The sequence below is a fragment of the Lagopus leucura genome, unplaced genomic scaffold (genome assembly GCF_019238085.1).
Source record: "Lagopus leucura isolate 7727_CA_CO unplaced genomic scaffold, USGS_WTPT01 Super-Scaffold_100047, whole genome shotgun sequence".
Taxonomy (NCBI): domain Eukaryota; kingdom Metazoa; phylum Chordata; class Aves; order Galliformes; family Phasianidae; genus Lagopus; species Lagopus leucura.
In genome coordinates this window covers 2,906,166-2,923,375 of record NW_024962293.1, presented here as the reverse complement: position 1 = coordinate 2,923,375, position 17,210 = coordinate 2,906,166, and the positions used below count along the sequence as shown (strand labels likewise).

The 17,210-nt window shown below is 40.6% G+C and overlaps 1 protein-coding gene across 10 annotated transcripts in view; it reads right to left on the bottom strand.

The window, feature by feature from the left end:
* RIPOR3 (RIPOR family member 3) overlaps positions 1-14,715 on the bottom strand; it is a 45,949-nt gene extending 31,234 nt beyond the window's left edge. For 7 of the 10 annotated variants that reach the window (XM_042884875.1, XM_042884877.1, XM_042884878.1 and 4 more), the window contains exon 1: positions 5,817-5,877. Coding sequence is in view for 1 of the 10 variants with exons in the window: in XM_042884881.1 (XP_042740815.1) it covers positions 12,296-12,322 (27 nt within the window). In the remaining 9 variants the exon portion in view is untranslated. Of the gene's footprint in view, positions 1-5,816; positions 5,878-6,142; positions 6,531-12,295; positions 12,380-14,477 lie in introns of those variants that run through there. The other 3 variants (XM_042884883.1, XM_042884882.1, XM_042884881.1) reach the window with 3 other exon arrangements.
* Between the last annotated feature and the right edge of the window lie 2,495 nt (positions 14,716-17,210).

Genomic DNA, 17,210 nt, shown 5'->3' with positions numbered 1-17,210 from the left:
CACCCTTAAAGGGATTATCTCTCTTACCTTTGAATAATGCTAATAAAGTCAAATACCTCATGGTATTCACCTGCATATACAATATTGGTAGTAACCTAGGAATGTAACAGCTCATTTCATACGCAGGATCTGACAAGAAGGCTATAAGAAGGATGTCATGGCAACATTTTAATAGTAAGAGAGATTTACAAATGCAGTTGTTTAAACATGGGTTTGCTAGCCAGAGTATCTGTACAGAAGTGCTGAGCTATGTTACAACTGCCGTGAGAAACAGCATCTGGACATGTCTCAAATTCAGCTGTCCCCTTAGGCTAAGAATAAATCAGATAAGGACACCCCACGCACTGCTTCCACAAGGCCAAGTCTCTGTCTTCAAAGGTGTAATCTCTGCTCCATAGGTCAATGTCTTCAAAACTCTTAAATACCAGGATTATACCCTGGGGAGCAGAGGTACTTCCTCACTCTTAATCTTCCCGAAAAGCACAGAATGTGAATACAGTAGCATGAGGCTGGCATATGTGGAGCATGAAAACAAATGTCCAAAGTGAAGGAGTTTACTGCCAGAGGCAATAGAACAACAGAATAAACAACTGGAATAAAACAGAGCATCTTCAGAAAGTCTTATAATGTTTCTGAATCCTAAACAGACGTATAAACTGCTACGTACTCAAATATATTAATACTTGCAACATTGTGAGATTGAGATTTTCAAGTCTTAGAACACAGGTTTGTAATATAGATCAAGAGGTTTTTTTGTAAAATTAAGGGAGTGTGCTTATCTGTACTTCGTATTTCAGTAACTTGCCATGTCCCAATAGACTATTAGCATCTCACCCTTACTATGACCAATTATTCAGACATACAGGGATAAATGTTTGAGTTTTTATGTGCAGCAATGAGTCCGCTCAATCTGCATGTTCTCCTCAGTTAGCACTAGGGGATTACTTAGGCCAAAGGACTTTCATCTTCTACAAAACAAAAATTGGTGTCTGCGTTTGTGGTTAAACTTATCCTACCCTAGTCACATACTTAATTGTTTTAGGGCACAATGGCTTCAACAGTTTTATGTGGAAAACATGACTCACTGACTTATTGCAAAATACTTCTGCTTGTGTTTTGCACTTTAAACTAGTAGCCATGACTTTCTTTTAGAGGTTCTCTTGAACTTGGTAAACTACTGCTAGAGTAAAGTATTCATACTTTCTTAATGTTGGATTCTTTCCATTTGAGAATGACCTTTCAGTTAAGAGACACACTTCTTTCTAGTTGTGCATCTGCAAAAAACTGTACCAGACTTCTGTTTCTTTCAGCTAACTGTGGAAACTTGCATCACACCAACAGCCTGGGCAACAAGTAGCTCTGTATTTCATTAGGATGTTGGTACCCATTGTTCACTGGCTTCAACAAGCAGCAGCTCACAGACTCGCAGACTAAAAACCACATAGAAATCAAGTAAATTATTAGTTACTATAGAAAACACTGCAGAACAAGACTGTTTAATGATCAATGTAAAGTGATTTTAAGAACCCATTTGTGATTCTGGAAACATGTTGTGATCATGACAATTTGCCTGATATCACTTCATGCTAACATTTTCCTTTATTATTGCTCTTATTTTTGTACATAATTTTGTTTGAAAAGTTACATTAGCTGTACTTGGGAGGATGAAAGAGCCATTCTATCTTCTTGTAAACTGAGTTAATTTAATTTTGCACATAACAAACGTATTTTCACAACATAACCCTCTTCTCAGGAAAATCCTCACATTGGAGGGATGCTAACTACAATGTCTTTTTAGTGCAGGGTTTTAGAAAATTCAATTCTCCCCCACGATAACCATACAAATTTGCTGTTTTTGGTTCTATAACATTTCTCCCAAACCTCAGTTTTCACTGTATATAACTAATACAAGATGAACATCTAAAGACTTTGGAAACATACAATATTGTCAAACTATTTGAACGAAGTCTGAGGGATGTTTGGACTGAGCCACTGAAGCTTCTTCCTGTGATTTCAATGTACCTTGGAGCAGGCTGGAAATTTCTAGATCTCAGCACTTACTTTCCATCAGTGGAGATCCAAACAACCAATCTTTAAAGTTAATGAAACTCCTGCGATGTGACAGTGTCACAAGTCTGTCCTAATTACTCTAAACTTATACGTAATGAAGACTGTCAGAACAAAGAATGAAGTGACCGTCCTGCATACAGCACAGTGTTGAATTCAGTGGGAAAATAAACACTGTATTTAATCTTTGCTCTCAAGCATTCTTTAGGAAAACCACTGACCTCAGTAGCAATATCTATTTGCTAGAAAAACATTCCAAATTTATGATTAAAACCCCTTAACATTTAAGCATTTTTGTGCAGTTATCACACAAACATTCTATTTATACTGTTCTTGGCAGAACTAAGAAAAATTTCTCAGGCTATTTTTCTAGAGATTAACAGACACTTGATTTAGGGAGACCAAAGTGCCTTAGATGCTACATCTCAATGCAGCTATTCTAATTCAGCTTTAAACATAAACAGGGACCCGTTCTTCAGATACATCCTTTCCATGAAAATTTGCAGTGCAATGTGAATAGGCTTTATGTAACCCACTGCAACACAGAAATTCTGATTTCTGGATATCATTCATCTGAAACTGGCATCTGGCACCAACACATATAACCTGTAACTAGGCCACCATATAGGGCAACTACAAATAACAGAAAACCTATGCTTGATATTTTATCAAATTTATACGGTAGAACAGATAATGGTGACAGAAGTAGCTGCCTGCAATGAGCTTTTGAATATTGTTCCCCTGGTACATGTATTGTCCATTTCTGAACCACAAAGAACTAAATTTTGCCTTTTCTTTGCAATTTTCCTGCTCATCTCCTTCTCCACTCTGGTTCCTCTAATGAGAAGAAAACACAGTAGACGGCTGAGCTTGCTCAAGTTCTTTGCTGAAAAATGCAATCCAAGCAGGAAACCCTCTTGGTGCTGTGAAGTCCACTGGATTTAGCTGTATAGATCCACAAGCAATCATTCTTCTACCATATTCACCAGACATTTCTGCACTTTTAAGGCTGAGCAATATAAGCAATTACAAAGCAGCTTTGCAGCAAATGGAAGATTTTGCTTCTCTACATAACTGCACGAGCATTCCACAGTTTTTTGGCCTAAACACATCTAACTCAGATTGTTAGACAGGCCCCTTTCTTTGCACCACACTTCCATGTGTCTGATAGTATTTTCAACATCCCAAACGATTTGGGAATATAACTCCAATCTCAGTAATAATTTAGGATCCTAAGATCTAGTTACATTGATTTTTAATAATAAGTATTATATTACTATTTCACATTATTCAGAAAGATAGGGCCTTGAAGTATTACTCATTTAGGTACTTCTTAAAATATTATTTTTTTCTGGGCAGACTCAATTCTTAAGTATGTATTTAAATACTACATTTCTGACATAGTTTCCTCCTAGCTATATTCAAGCCATAAAGCCACAATCAGATAAACAGCTTTGATCCAAGTTACTGCTTTAGTCATTAGGCCTTTCTACAGCTTTATGCCAGCTTCTGGAAATGAAGTTTGCCATACAGCAATAAATTTAAATATCATAAGCAGTTACCTCAGAGAGCTTGAGTTAGGCTCAGAGAGCCTAAGACAGCTTCTCCTGTGCTGGAAGTAGTGTCTCTGTTGTAGCACTTCCAGTATAGCTCTTTGAACACAGGACTCAACTTTCAGGTCCAAGATGACCTGTTTTTCAAGCCTGCAATCCAATATGTTACTGTATTTCCAATTGCTTTTCATCTAAGCATACAGACCCAAGTTCTAATCTCAGTGACAGTGGTGCACAACCAGAGGAGATCAATCAGTCATTTATTCCAGACTTCTGCTAGAATCTGGGCAGCAAAAGTTGGCCCATATTCAGTTAATGATCTGGAAACTATTTTTCAAGGCACAATTTTGCGGTCAATTTTGTAACTCCCTCTAGTGGCAGCAGATATCAAACAAATGAGGCACAATAGAGACCTAGGCACATACTGCACACTGCCTGTAATAAGAGAAGGATCAGAGACTGCACATAGCCAAAATCCCCGTTTATTTCCTTTGCCAGTATGTGGCACGTTCATGTAGCCACATGCAGTTTCCCCACATTTTGCAGACATCACCGTTCTTCTGGTTGCTGTGAGTACTTCTGCACTAAGTTTTGCTTTCCTCTTCAGGGAAAGGCACAGAACAATCCACTCATTATCAGCTGATTTATGAGCACAGGGTTTGCTCCTAGCTTCTCTGGTTTCAATTTCAAACCTGATGACAAACTTGCAACTTGAATCAGAGATTGAGGAATGTAGCAGGCTCCACACGCTAGTCTGACTTGCAGCTTTTTCGGCATTGGCAGAATTTGACTCTGCAGTGAGCTACATTCTAATGAATACTTAAAAACAAATTCCTAACAATAGAAGAAGCAGATGGCTTTGGGAGAGAGCAATTTACAAGCAATGAAGTGGCTCTTCCATTTCTGACAAAGAAAAATTTGCCCAGCAGCAAGACACTGAATCCTACATTCTGTCTTTGGGAAGTCCCTCCTTCTTAATTAAAACCACCAAGGAAAATTCTTCTGTAAGATATTTCTCATTCTCCCAGCTTTCCCCAAACTATGCCTTAATATATGTACAGATAGACTTTCTGTACCTGATCCTGTTTTCATCCACCAGCTAATGCAGGAGCCTGCTATAAGGCAATTGCCAGGTCAATTATGAAATAAGAAATATCCCTTATCACAGCCTTAGGGTTGCATAAAACCCCAGATCTAAGCTTCAGCAGAATCCACTACAATGTGTGTGTATATATATGTACATATATATATATATATATACACATTCTGTCTATTACTCCAAGAAGGGTATATTAACCAAAACAGATGATAATCTTCCACTAATAGTGCAATGTGATGTTCTACAGGGTGTGGGATGTCTTCTGATACCTTCAAAAACTGAAGGCTATGAATCACACTGTAGTGGTATGTCCTGGGACATGCTTCTGAAGTAGGACAAACCATTTGTCATTGTGCCATCTGATCACAAAACTGTCCCTTTATTAGAGGGAATGGCCTCAAGTTGTGCCAGGGGAGATTCAGGTTGGATGTGAGGAAATGCTTCTTCCCCAAGAGCAGTCAGGTGCTGGAACGGGCTGTCCAGGGAGTGGTGGAGTCACCGAGGTGTCCAAGAAACGGGTAGATGTTGTACTGAGGGATGTGATTTAGCGAGGAATATTCGTGACAGCTGTACAGTTGGACTGGGTGATCTTAGAGGACTTCTCCAGTCCTGGTGATTCTATGAATTAAGCCATCAACTTTCTATTGCAACAACGTTTTATTCCCGCAAGTATTATTAAGACAGTATTGTACCACAGAAATAATGAAGTTGCTAAGTTAGGACCAGAATCTCAAAGAATACTGGAAAAAGAAGCAGAATACAAAACAGGGAAATAGTTGCTCGGGAAGAGATAGAAGTTGTATTTTAAAGTGAAGTAGTTTCTTTAATGCTAAGTAGGCATAGATTTGCTTTCTTCAAAGTCAGTAGTTCCAAAAATGATTAGTGAATCTTGGTTCCTATTTTAAGATAATTGAAAAGGGTGATTTTTAGAAAGGGACATCAAAATTCTGACAATGTTTCTCATCAGCTAACAGCTGAATTTTCAGAAACAATTCGGCATATTTAAACATTTTATCTAGGATGAATTTCTTCAGTATCTTCTAACACAGGCTTGTACTCATATTTTCTAACAAATTAGGGAAGGTATCATAGCATACCAACACTGTGTTCTGTGCCAAAGTTCCCTTTCTGTAGACACTCCAATGCCATGTGCATTTCCTTTTGGAAAAAAAAAAAAAAAATCAACCTCCTAGTTTATGTTTATATATCTGTACTTTCCCCTTCATTTCCTACCAATTCCTAATACATATGCTCTGACATTCATGGCCCACGTTTTTTTAATGCTATTATTCTCTGCTTTTATTTGGTTTGAGTTTGCTCTTAATGAGGTGAACTTTGCACAGCCCAACTCCAGCTCCTATAAAATCTGTCATAAATGGCCAGATTTAGCGATTTTGTACAGAGAAAAAAAAAGCGTACATACCACACAGCTGTACTTGGAAACAGATGTTTTACTCCCTTTAAAGTGAACTAATGAGGGCGGGGATATGGAACAGATAGGACAGGAACATTTCTGCCTAGATTTTGAATTTGAAATTTTGGAAACAGTGCAGAAAAGAATGGTGGGGGAGAAGGGTGGTAAATCCACTGACAAAATCTGCACAGCTGTGCTGACGTCAAGGCTCTCTCCAGTGTCAGTTCCATCCAGCAGCTCAAGAGAGTATCCCATAAAGTGAAGGCCAGATCTTCATTTGATATCAACTGCTGTAACTTTATTGAAATCGATCTGTTTATAGAAGTTCAGGATCTGGTCCTCTGTGTCCTTGCATTCAGCAAGAGTAAGAATCTCTAAATCACATTTTTCAAGGCTTCTGTAAAACAGAAGGGAGATCAGATCAGATGCTCCAAAAACCACAGCTTCTGATGAACATTTGGTGAAAGTGAATAATTTTTAAACTGACTTGGCCCACCAGTGTGGCCTTAAAATATGGAATCGTATGCTGCTAGTTCAGAAACATTTTTAGCACCTCCACCTAAACTTGCTCCTAAAGACACATTCAGAGAATGAAGAAACTTGTGATCATGATTTAGCTCCATTGGAAAGATGCATCAGTTCTGATTTTGTATAAAAAGATGCATCAGGTTTCCCCTCTGATTCCTAGCCTAAACTTAAAAAAGAAAAGAAAAAATTCTTGATTTGTCTTCATATGTTGTTCATCAGTCTGCTCACTTATAGCACAGATCAGACGCACAGCAGCAAGAAAGAATCATCTGCTGTATAAGGCTATGTGAGACACGGTCATTACATGTAGAGCAATGTGGGCTTAGTGGGGCCCTTCCTCCCCTGGGGACTACGGTAATATAAATTATTAATAGTAAAAATAAACATTGGCTAGCTTGAACTTCTCTTCATTCTCCTAGATCTTCTTTTTGTAATGGAATTAGCTAAATAAAGCCCACTTGAAAGAATGTTTCATTGCAAACTATCCAAACAAAACAAAATTGAGATAATTGGTTCTTAAACATTAAACACTCCAAAGTAGATTGCTTTGGAAGCAGCCAACAAAGCAATGTATATTAGGATACATATGGTAAATTGAATAGTTAATCAAAACGCAGCCTAAACAAGATTACATTTACTTTTAAACAGATCTTCAAGTTTTGTCAGTCTGATTCTGCCTAGAAGATACTTTTGGATGAACAGAATTGCAACAATATACTTTCCAAACTCATAAATCAAAAGAGTTAAACTCACAGACTCACTTCTGGACATAGTTTGACTTTGAAAGATCTAGATCATCTATACTGTAAAACCTACTACCCCTTAAACCTATTCTAGTCTAAAAATGTTGTCTTAGCAAAGACTACTGTTTCAAGTGCTTATTCTAGAACATTTACTTTCCTGAAAGTTGCATAGGGAGAGCTGACATAAGGAGTTCTGACAAAAGATCTCTGAAGGAGTGTGGTGATGCCTTCCACCAGAACAACTGATTACGGAGTTCACATCTGCCTTGGCCTCCACAAACTTCCTTTCTTCAGCCCTGTGATTTTGTTACTGCTATTAAATTCAAATATTTCAGTCAGCAAATACAGAGTGTCTGTTTTGGTATGTGAAGTCTCCCTTTTGTTACCCCTTAGAATAGTTAATGCACTTGCTATGTATTTCTTAAAAGTATTCCTAGCAAGACAAGAAAACGATCTCTCTCACGACAGTAAAATTTGGAAAAACAAACGAACAAACAAAACAACAACAAAACAAGAAAACCAACCAAAAACAAACAAACAAACAAAATCTAATTTAGAAAGTAGCAAAAAGTAGATGAATGGTAACCAAAATCACAGAGTAAAAATGATTTTAAAAACTAACGTACAGTAGAAGAATTTTTCTTTGGAGGTCTGCCGTGTGCATGAAAACAGACTAGTGGTAAAGCACTGAAAGTGCAGTTCTTAATGAGCCACATGTTTACCTTCTCACTTATCAATAACTGACATTAACAAGACTTCTGCCAGAGATAATACATTCCTGGAAGCGACGGGCTCTTCACAGTCATCGAGCATAAGCTGCTCACTGGAAAAGATAGACATTACTTGAAGTGCTAAGCAGAAGTTGCTCAGTAGCAGAAACAGCTGAGTTGAAACCATGCTTAGTCCAAACGCTAACCCAATGTTAAGGTCCCTTGAACTGTTGTGAATACCATCAACAAATGTGACAAGAGTCACTTGTGAAAATGAGTTTTGTTTGTGCACCAAAAGAAAATATCAATCAGATCTCTGTCTCAAACTTCTTCACAGACCATGAACTCCAGTCTTTGCTCCCCGAGGACTCAAAGCTTTTCTTATAACTAGCAGTCACAGCTGCATAGGGGTTCATATCCCACAGTTTTCCTTAGATCTTGGACTGCTTTACTCTGCATCTATGCTGACGTATGACAACAAAATTCCCACAGAAGAGATAAGTGAGAACTTCTGACAGTTTATTTCTTCTTCTACCCCAAAAGATGCAGGTAATTCTGGCAAAAGAAGTATTCTAGATGATTATTTTGCTAGTGGAGCTAAATCTTTTTGAATTTTATATTTCAGCATTTCTTTCAGCACTCATAGCTATGCCAGAACCTCCATAACACAAGTTTTCTATAGAGCTTCTCCAGAATACTTAGGGTGTGTAATAAATCTAGAATAGTTTTGATAGGTATTAGTAGACTGTAGATAATGTAAATAATAGTGTTCAGCTACATTATCAGCACCTCACTCTATCAAAATATTGGTATTATTTACTACTAAGATGCTTCTTGAAGGAACAAAACAATCCAGCAAGGCTGTACTTTCTATCAGCACCCTTTATACTTACACTATCTAAATTTACTGTGCACTCTAACAGCTTCTATACACACATCTTCTGCTAAATCAGCCATGTTGACCAATGAGAAAAAGATGGGAGGTGTCAAATCAATTCACTGTACATACTGATCCTTAATTCATCAGCTCCTACTGTCTTAAAAGAATGAGGTAAAAAAACAGTCACTTTCAGAACATGGTATGCAGGAAAATGACAGTAGGTTTGTGTTTACAGTTCATAGAGCTGCAAAGAGATCTAAAACAAAGACAGATGGCCAAATGCACAGTTTATATTCATGCAGCTATCGTTTCACTGACAATCCAAGAAGCTGTAGTGATGGATGAGATGACAATCAAATAGCTTCACATTTCAGGAGAGCACACAGGCAAAACAGTTAAATACCACAGTATTGCGATGAGTCCAGGGACATTAAGCCACGTGCACTGACCCGACCTTTCGCATCAGGTAGGCATCATTTGTGGCAGACAGTGATCACACACCTTGCCAAATGAAACCGATACGATGGCAGCAGCATCCAGAAAGCTGAAAAGCACCACAGCGACAAGCCTTTCTGCTAATGAAGAACCATGCCAGGCTGACAGAACAGTGTGGCCCTGGGATGTTCTTCTATCTTCTTATGTCCCCCGGCAGCTTTCCATCACTTGCAGTATGACCCTCCAAAAATCAGTACATGGATCAGTGATCTTATGAACTCAAATTTGTGTTCCTCGACAAAACCATCAAGAATGTACAGCCAGAGACTGTATTGGCAGAAAATCACTTGGGCACTCCTCAAAATTCACAAACAGCCATTCAGATACAAAATGCACATACTGACAAGCAACTCCAGCAACATAAACATCCAGATCCAGAATTAAATCCAGACACACAGCAGCAATGACACGATACATTCGATATAACAGACAAAAAGCACTATGTTCCAAATGATTTGGTTTACTCAAGAAATATATTTTACAATAAGCTACAGGCATAGTGCATTGTAAAGATAATCTGACAATTCTAGGTTACAGTATACTTGCTTACTGCTTTATATTAATCTAGAAATGGAGACAAATTCACAAGCAGTGTAGAAAAAGATTCACCACATATTACTACAGATCTGGAGATCGAAGTCAGTCTGGGTAGAAAGCATGTTTGGACCAGAGATTTTTCCAGAAGACGCAGTATATGCTCTTTTCCAAAGCTCTTTCAGAGCACACATGCCTTAGACTTGCATTATTGTTCTTGAAGAACTCATGCTCAAACAATTTTAAGATACTTTGGGCTGCTACTCATTTGTTTTGCAGTTCTGATGTTTGTTTGCATTGATTTTCTAAGGTTATTTAAATTCTTCATTTGTGAACAAATGATGTTGGCAGCAGAACACACTGGAATGCAAATACTCCAGAAAAAAAAGGGAGGGACAACTCAGCCCCAGTGGAATTAGGAATAAGATCCAATGACTCCCAACAGGGTTTCACAAGGGATAGCTCTATTGTTTCCTTCAGTGGGAGTTGTGGATCAAAGTAGCATTTCCCATCAGCCTACATACAGGACTCTCACGAAAGGTGCCAGTTCCTTCAATATTGCTCTGTGGGCTCACATTACAGACACTGAATAACAAAAATATAATTACAGGTTTTCATATAAGCGTGTGCATGTACAAAAAGCATGAAATAAAGCACACAGTAAGGCTCAGTTAGGATATGTCAACACAGAAAACATAATGATGTTAGAGCTGTTATGTTACTGATGGAATTAAACATGATCCATCCACATCAACTGCTTTTTTTTTTTTTTAATCTTCCATTGTAAAAAAGAAAAAAAACACAATAGATAATATAGCTAAGTAACTGTGAACATTCACAAATGGGGAAAAGCCTGTGAATTATCTGTATAAAACACGCACCAGCCACATCTTCACACAGATTTTAAAAAATGTAATTGCTCTGTCAGGTACGTACGCATTTAGAACAACTGTGTGTCAAATCTGTGAGAGCGATGGCCTACTGCTTTAACTTTACAGATCTCATCAAGCAAAATCCTTCCTCATAATCTGGAGAAATGCTCTAAACCCTTCCTGCAAAATTTCAGTTATGGAACGTAAACTCTGCAGAAATTCAGTGGAAATTCAGTGCACAGAAAAACTGTATGTTATTTTCATCATATTTTGCCTGCACTAATAGAAACATAAACCTGTTCATGCTAGCTCTAACACAGTAAACACTGTGACCCTGAAGCACACTGGGGGCTCTCAGTTTCCTCCCTATTTGGTTATCTGTTGAGTCCTAGCACTGGAGGATGACTTTTTTCCTCTTCCCAAATGTGGCAATTTACACAGAGGTTATGTAAGTGCAAAGAATTACAGAAAAAATGTAAGTGGAAAGTACATATTTTTAAAATGCACTTGAATAACTCAAATGTGGCTGAACTGACATTATTCAGACTTTCCAGTCTTATTCAGTACTGGATTGAAACCAAGCACAAGACATTTCAGGCCCAAAGGACATTTTAAAGAAAACTCTAAGTACCTATATTTCATGTTTACAGTATCTGTCTGGGAAATCTCTGCTACCTAAAGACAGACTTACTTATCTCCTCACAGAATCAAACAGAAGGGATGTAAACTAATTACAGAGAAGCCTGGATCAGCTTGGAAGCACAAGGACTGAATCAGCCCCAAAGAACACCCAAAAGAGAAACCTGGATTCAAATGTCTGTATTCTTCCAGCAAAATATAGATGCAGAATCAGATCCAAATTTTACATTGAAAGTTCACTTCTAACCTGTGCAGACACTAGCTCTAGGCCCAGTTCTGCATTCCTTCCACACCCAAAACTGGAGTTCAGCCTGAATAAGGAATGCCAGAGAGAAGTGAATTTCTTATCTCTGCGGCAGATCTTGTTTGGCCATTACGTGCCTGTGAACCTGCCAAAACTCAAATGTGTGACAATGCTGAATAGTTCAGTTCCAAGACTGATTAGGTTTTGTAAGATTTCTCTTCCAGGACACTTAAAATAAGGTGGAACTTTTTCATAAGCATACCTAACTGTTCGTACCTCCTGCATATGCTGAGAGATTCCAATACTGCTTACAAGCAATTTTCAACAATGGAAAAGATCCTAGATTTGTATAAAGAATGAGGAACAAAGGAAATAAGTTACATATTTCCAAAACTGGGGAACATTTAAAAGTACGGTTATATAAAATGCAACAGAACAATGTAAAATAAGATTTTAAAAAAATTAATTTCACAGAGAGCAAGTAACAAATGAATAAATAAATAATATAAGAGGGTACCTCGGCCCAGCAGTCCCTGCTTATCATTCTTCAAAATCACAGGGTGGCATTGTGCACAAAGGTGCACGTAGGTTTTTTTCCCCCCTAAAACGTTGAATTGAATAGAAATTATGTTTTCAGGCACCAAGTATGTGAAGATACATTGGTTTAAAACAATCTGCTTTTAGGGAGCATAAACTGATAACAGAAATTGAAAACCTGGAAAAAGTGGATAAAAATTGCTAAGTCCAAAACCAACCTATACGTCTCTCTTGTACTAGCAGAGGTGTCATCTTATGATCAGAACTAAACCAAGGATTCTGAGCACCTGCCGCCATCAGAGGCTGGCTGACAGTTTTAGCATGACTTTGTATCAGTGTAATTTTGGATTGTCACCAGCCAGTGACCTTCCAAATGCCATTCTGGCCAATAACATTTTGGTTAATTCAACTCTGTTCCTTTTTGCTCAGTTCTTCGGCCAAGATCAAGCATGCATATTAAACTAATATTAAATCCACTATCTTATATAAAATGTCTATTTCTCTTCCAATCTAGTCTCACTGTTCATTTCATCCAAATGGCATAATTATGAGCCCCTCTAAGCCATTTCTCACTCCCCAGCTTTTGTGTAACTTTCTATACCCAGAGTCTCTGTTCTGTCCCGGTGCACTGTAACTCTACATCATCTCTCTTTCAGCTCTTGAGAGAGAGATACATTAAAATCCTAACTTTCCCCTCCCGGTAGACGGACTTCCGTTTTAGCTATAATGGTACTCCACCTTTCAGGTTCTTTATAAGCAAGGATGTTGCAAAGGAATATTAGGAAGGAATTAGCTGCAGAAGAGTGTAAAACGATATTGGCGGATCTGCTATTTACATGGTCCCAGGCCCCTGCCTGGACTGCTCCTAAGGGAGCAACCCAGGGCTGCAGTGAACACTGCAGAGCAACTTCGCTGCTGTTTTTCATCTTGACAGAAGGAAATCATCTCGTCTTAATACTGCCCCTTAGGGAACGCCATTGCATAACACGCTGCTGGCCTATATTTCCCTGTTCTTGGCTCCAGGCTCTTACCAGAAACGCCACTCCTTCACTTCAGTTTCTGACTCTATTACAGAGTACTGCACAGACACACAGGATAGACACAAAGGAGCTGCCAACTCACGGATGCCTTTTTATTCCTCTAAACAGTATCCAGAACCTAACTAGAGGAAAATTTTAACAAGCTCATTGCTCACTACCACACCGCAAATGCTGCATCTCTGAAAAGTTTCTCTCCAGACCTGAGGCCCGAAGTGAGCTTGGTCTGCCCCTCTGTAAGATCTCCTCCCTGTTTTGGCACTATTACATGTAGCACTTATGTCATCCACTCCACAGAAATCAGGGCAGCCGCATGTAAGTGGGCAACTGCATGAGAAATGAACAGAAGCGAGAAGCTTGGAATATTCATGTTCCATTAGACACCACATCCTTCTTAGACAACTCCATTCAGCACAAAATGTTCCCTCAGATATATGTTGCATTGTTTATTGTCCCTACAAATGATCTTTCTATGCTTTTGTTTTTTGTTTTAATTAAAGCCTTTCCAAAAAGAATACGCAATGTCTCTCATTAAAAGGTGTAGCCCCCATATGACAGCTGTTCATGGTTAGTGACAGATTAAGTCTTGTTACCAATAAAAGAGATGACAGAACCAAGAGTTTTGAGCACTGGTGCTGTACTGTGTCTCTGGTTCAAGCTTCCATGTTCAAGAAATATATAATGTTATTTTTCTAAATTCTTTCAAGTTTTTCTGCTTGATGAACAAGTCAATTTCCATATGGCCCAACTTACTTGAAATTTATTAAAAGAGGAAACTAAACTCTGTCTGAAGCAAACTGTAACTGAGCCATGACCCAAAATTTAAATACATATTTAGGAGCAAGTAAAATACAACTAGCCCATATGACACCTACAAAACACAAAGCACAGAGGAGATGGAGTAAACGTTGTCCTGCTTCTTCTACTCTTCCATCTGCTCCAGACAGGCAATGACCTACGAAGGAGTTGCCGGGTGTTTCCCCCTGGATAAAATGCTTCCGCATCTCCTAGCGCCTATGCAGCCCCCGCAGGAACGCCAGCATCCCAGCAGCCCGCAAACTCCCGGGGAGCCTTCCCCACCCCTCTGCAGCGAAGGCACCCCTCTCGTTTTCCCGCAGCTCTCACCGGTGCGGTGCCCGTCGCCCCGCGGCTCTCGAACGCCGCCCCTCTGCCGCCTCCACGCCGCTCCCCGATACCTCTCACCGCAGGGGCCGGGCCGGAGTTTCGCCGGGACGCAGCGAGCAGAGCCGCTGCCTCTCTCTCTCCTCCCGGAGCCGGCTCTTCGGGCTCAGCTCCGCAGAGCTCCCGGCCAGCTGCTGACTACTCGTCCCCTCTGCAGTCCCGCAGCGCTGCGGCGGCCGTGGGGGACGTGGAAAGGCCGCGCCGCCGGGAGGGCCCCGATAGCCGCCGCTTATCGCCGCCGTCCACCACCCAGCTGCGCTCCGCTTCCAGGAAGCCGAGGCTCCGCAGCGGCTGTTTGCTGCCGGACGCCGATCGCCCCGTCCCGCTCGCTGCCTCCCTCCCTCCCTCCGATCCCCCTCATGCTGGCAGGGGGGCTGGGAAAGTGCGGCGAGGCTCCGGCACATGCCGAGCTCGCGGTCCGGCTCGGACCCTCCGCTATTAAGCAGGGCGCACCCGCAGCGCCCCCTGCTTCGCGCAGCGCCGTGCTGCGGGCCGGCTCCGCACGCCGGCCATCTGCCCCTGCCCGCGCTCGGCCGGCTCCGACCTTCTCGCCCTTTCGCTTCTCAGACATTTCCTCCCTTCTCATTTTTCCCAGTCACTGCTCACTCTTCCTCTTCCTTACTCTCTGAGCCTGTGTCCTCCTATTACCCTCATCTGTCTTTCCCTAATCACCAATTTTCAGCTTCCCACTGCCTTTCTCCATTCTATCCATATTGGTGATCGGAGCATGGTTGGACTGGGTGATCCAGTGGGTCTTTTCTAACCTTGGAGATTCTATGATTCTATCCTCCCCCGGGTTTCCTATTACCAAACACGTGCAACATGTTCTTTCAAATCCCTGTTGACCAAACCCCCCTGACCCTTCCCGCTGTACTCACCACTGACCTCGTTGCCTCTTCCTCAGACGAGCACTGCTCCTCAAGGACAAGCTCCCTCTTGCTGGCTTGCTGGTCACCTTCCAGATAAACCTGGCAAAAAGATGTGAATTGGTGGTGTAGAAAGCAGCACCACTGAGATCCTCCAAGGTTCCTCGCCTCCCCATACAAGTCCACCCAAGTCACCCCTCTTTGCTTTTGAACAATGTCTCACCAGGCCTTTTGTAAACACCAAACTCAAATGTGTTCCTGCCTTGGGCACAGCACCTGGGGTTATGGTGTGTCTCATCCATCTGCCGTTCTCCCCCGTGTTTTTTAGCATCATTTCCCTATAGAGTTAGCAAGCTGACTGACACAGCACAGCAAGCGAGGCAGTGCCTCTGAAGAAAATGAACTGGCCATACAGATGTTAGACATGCTCTCAGGAGAACTTCATTACTAATAGGGTTTGCTTTCCTTCTGATCATTCAGCAATATCTAGGGCATACACGAGACTTTTCCATCCTGTATCGGGAGGATAAAACAGAAACTAAAGATCTCAAAGCACCAGGTGACCACAAAATAACTCTTCAGGGCAAAGCAAATGCTTTTACAATACCTTATAAAACTGTTTACAGGCAAGTCTTGAAAACAGAAGATATCTCACACAGCTGAAAACGTTTTTAAGAAGGTGAATGAGAGGATTAATACTCATGAAGGTGAGAACAATAGGAGACAAAAACAGACGTGCTGATGGAATTAGCACACAACTCAATTTCTTTGGGTTTCAGATGTCTTACAAAGACCAGCACTGATGTTCTAGTAACAGTGAATTTCATATCTCATCAGCTAAGAGCTTGCTTGGTGGAAAAAGATGACATCAAAGGCACTGTTCCCAGCAAGACAAACTGCATGGGGATGTAAATACGTGGACCTGGATATGCAAACACATTGCATTCCTAATAATTGTAACCCTACTCACTGTTCTCTTGTTTTTTTCCTGGTATTATGGGCTTCTATGATAATCACACTGTTTGAAGAAGCACTCCCTTGGCAAACACAACCACAGTGGTCTCACTCGGAGTGAGCTGTGTGCCCAGTCCCTCTGCTCACAGCTGCCAATGGCTCCAGACAGGCAGCACTGCCTATGTGTGCTCGAGCCCCAGAGGCACCGTGAGAGCTGTACCACATCATCTCCCACTGCTCTCCTGAAACACGGGCTGTGAAATGCAACAGTGTGAGTGCGGACGCACACCTCAGAGCGCCAGCTCACAGCACGGTGGAGCATGCTGGGACTATTTTAAATCAACGTAACTGGATTTGCAGGACAGTTGTCAGAGCACCAAATCTCTGCAGGAGCTCTACAAAACCACTGCCGAACAAGAAACCTTTGCTGTCAGTGCCATTTCCTCTCAACCTGTAACAAACTTCACAGACCAAACCCTCAGCTAACACAAACGTTCCCACTACAGACATCCGTACTTAATTCAAACGAGGATTGGTCTTACTTGTTTTTATTTCAGTTTATTTTTTTATGATCTTTCTTTGCTCTGTCTTCATCTGGTGTGTTTATGTGGCTCATGCTTGGTTTTGATTATATTTAACTGCATTTCACATTACTTGCTCAACCATTTTGTTCACATTCTCTTTTTCCATGAAACTGTAATAAAACACTTGGCTACAGAACTTCCAAATTGAGTACTGATGTTTAGTGTAGCTAACTATGCAGAAGGGTTCAAAGCAAGTTCTATAATGTCACAATTTACATGCTCTTGGAGACAATGGATACAAACTAAAAATCATTGTTACAAGCTAATTTCAC